This window comes from Rosa chinensis, chromosome 4 (assembly GCF_002994745.2).
Source record: "Rosa chinensis cultivar Old Blush chromosome 4, RchiOBHm-V2, whole genome shotgun sequence".
Classification (NCBI taxonomy): domain Eukaryota; kingdom Viridiplantae; phylum Streptophyta; class Magnoliopsida; order Rosales; family Rosaceae; genus Rosa; species Rosa chinensis.
In genome coordinates, this window is record NC_037091.1 from 39,939,905 (window position 1) to 39,942,480 (window position 2,576).

The window sequence follows — 2,576 nt, forward strand, 5'->3', positions numbered from 1 at the left end:
CATTTAAATAGTTGTTATGATAAAAAAAAAAAAACAGAAATATTTTTCAATTTTTATAAATGAAAAAAACTCCCACGTTCTTCATTTTTCAATAATAACACGTGGATCTCCATAACTAGAATATATAGTGAAAAGCTGAGTTGTATTAAACACTGGCACTGGGCCTACACACAATGTGCGTAGGGAGTTTTTTTTTTTTTTTTCAAGTGTGTAGGGAGATAGTTAAAAGTAGTGGGGAGTTTCCTCATACAAACCCACCAAGTTTCCACTATTTTTATTTTTATTTTATTTTGTTTTTATTTTGTAAATTGGCATTATGATTATTTCTGATTTAAAGTTTTTTAATATATAGAGGGTAAATTGATAAAAAAAATTAGTTATGGAGAGCAAGCTCTCTTCCCTTAATAACAGTATAGATAATATCACACAATGCCCCTTCTTGCGCCTACTACTCAGTCATCATTTCACTTCTCTAACTTTTCATATTTTACATTCAAGTTAAGACCTGGTAAGATCTTCATGTGTTTAATCTTCTTCTCTTTTCGCGCGCATAGGTTTAATTATGATGTTTGGATTTTCTCAACGAGGATCAGAAGGACGAATTAGACCGCGAGGATACAGTCAAGCTGCTGCAAATGATATAGAAGACCAGAACAATATTGTATTAGAAGATTCAAATGACATAGAAAACCAGAACGCTTCATTAGAAGATTCCAGGGGACAGGAGCTATACCAGGTGTCTCGTATGTCTCCTATGCGTTGCATCTACAGAGCTCCTCAACGACTACGGCATAAACGTGAAGAGGCTTACACACCCAAGTTAGTCTCTATTGGCCCACTCCATCACGGCAAAAAAGACTTACTCCCCATGGAGGAACACAAAAAGAGGTACCTACATGATTTTTTAGGTCGGAGCAGGCTAAGCTTGAATAATTATATACTAAGAATAAAGGACAAAGAAGAAAGACTGCGCAGTTATTACATAGACACAATTAAGTTTGGAAGTGATGACTTAGCGAGAATCGTTCTAGTGGATGCTGCATTCATCATTGAAGTCTTACTAAGGTGCTATTACAATGATTTGGTGGATGAAAACGACTGCGTCTATGGTAAACCAAATTTATTATGGGATCTGTGGCCTGACATGTTGTTGCTTGAAAATCAATTGCCATTCTTCATTCTCGAGGAGCTTAGCCAAGACTTGGAGCTCACTAAGAGGACTTCAATGGTTTTTCTTTCTCATTACTTCTTTGTGGACAATTTAGTAATGGCTATAGAAGGAACGGAGGAAGAAAACGAGGAGAAAATACGTTCTCATCAACTAGAAGTAAAGCATCTTCTTGATCTTTTGAGAACGTTATTGATACTGCCAATAATGTTGAAATCACAGGATGGAGTGTTAGGTACTTATGGAACTTCACCTACTATGACAGAGCTACACCAAGCAGGAATTAGCTTCAAAGTGGGAGAAAGTCGAGATTTACTCGCCATACAATTCACTGATGGGGTCTTGGAAGTTCCAAAATTAACCGTATGGGATCAAACAGAGGTTGCTATGAGAAATATCATTGCCTTTGAACAATGCGAATTTCCTCCAGAAGTACAATATGTGAGTGATTATGTTGCTGTCCTCGATTGTTTTGTGAATACTGCAAAGGATGTGGAGTTACTTGTCGACTGTGGTATTGTTGAAAATAATCTAGGTGACAGCAAGGATGTTTCTCGTTTGATTAACAGCCTTGGAAGTGGGCTTATGGTAGACCCTCATCACTTTTATTATTCTGCCATTTGTCAAAACCTGATCGACCACTGCAATTCGAGGTGGAACAAAAGGATGGCAAATTTAAGACAAAATTATTTCAACACACCTTGGACAACCATCTCTGTCGTTGCAGCTAGTATTCTCCTTGTACTCACTTTCATTCAAACGGTGTCATCTGTCATCTCTATTGCTTAAGCATCACCGATAAACCCTAAACCCTAAACATTAGATCGAGGTGACTCATCATTGGAGTTTAAAATAAATGAAGAAGTTCGATCAGATTTTGATGGTTAGAGTGAATGTAATTTGTATGTACGAGTGTGCATGTAGGGTGATATCTAGTTTGGTTGAGTGATTAAAACAAAGTCCTTGTTTAATAATTAGTTTCAATAAGTGTGGTCATGAGATTCATGTATGCATTGTTGCAGTTGAATATTGCATCCTATGAACTCAGGAGTTGTTAATTATGGGGTAGTCATTCCAGATTTTCATGGTTAGTTTGTTTTGTACCCTCTATTTATACAAATTTTTCTTTCAATCAATGAATTATTCAATTCCAATATTTTTTGTTTTCTGTTGAAGAATGTTGACATTTAGTGTGCCTTGTCAAAGTAGGATTAGTTCTATAGTTGTAATAGAAGAGATTTCCTACTCCGAGTTAGAATATGAATCCTTGTACTCCAAGATTATGTACTTTGTAATCCCTATATATAGAGCTCCTATTATCAATGAAAACACACAACTATTCTCATCAATCTCTCTCGAATCCTTTATTCTTTACCACGTATCAGCACGATCCTAGCCCTAAAAATCG

At 36.1% G+C, this 2,576-nt stretch overlaps 1 protein-coding gene across 1 annotated transcript; it reads left to right on the plus strand.

Annotated features, from left to right (window-relative positions):
• The first annotated feature begins 554 nt into the window (after positions 1-554).
• LOC112199293 (UPF0481 protein At3g47200) lies at positions 555-2,280 on the plus strand. Its single transcript, XM_040518969.1, has 2 exons — positions 555-889; positions 1,079-2,280. Exons 1-2 carry the CDS (start codon positions 563-565, stop codon positions 1,955-1,957), a joined length of 1,206 nt encoding a protein of 401 aa, XP_040374903.1. The 5' UTR covers positions 555-562; the 3' UTR covers positions 1,958-2,280.
• Positions 2,281-2,576: the final 296 nt, after the last annotated feature.

Coding starts and splice junctions, on each gene's coding strand:
- LOC112199293 (XM_040518969.1), top strand. CDS start 563: ATGATGTTTGGATTTTCTCAACGAGGATCAGAAGGACGAATTAGACCG. Junction 890..1,078: donor TGGAGGAACACAAAAAGAGG/TACCTACATGAT, acceptor TGCTATTACAAT/GATTTGGTGGATGAAAACGA.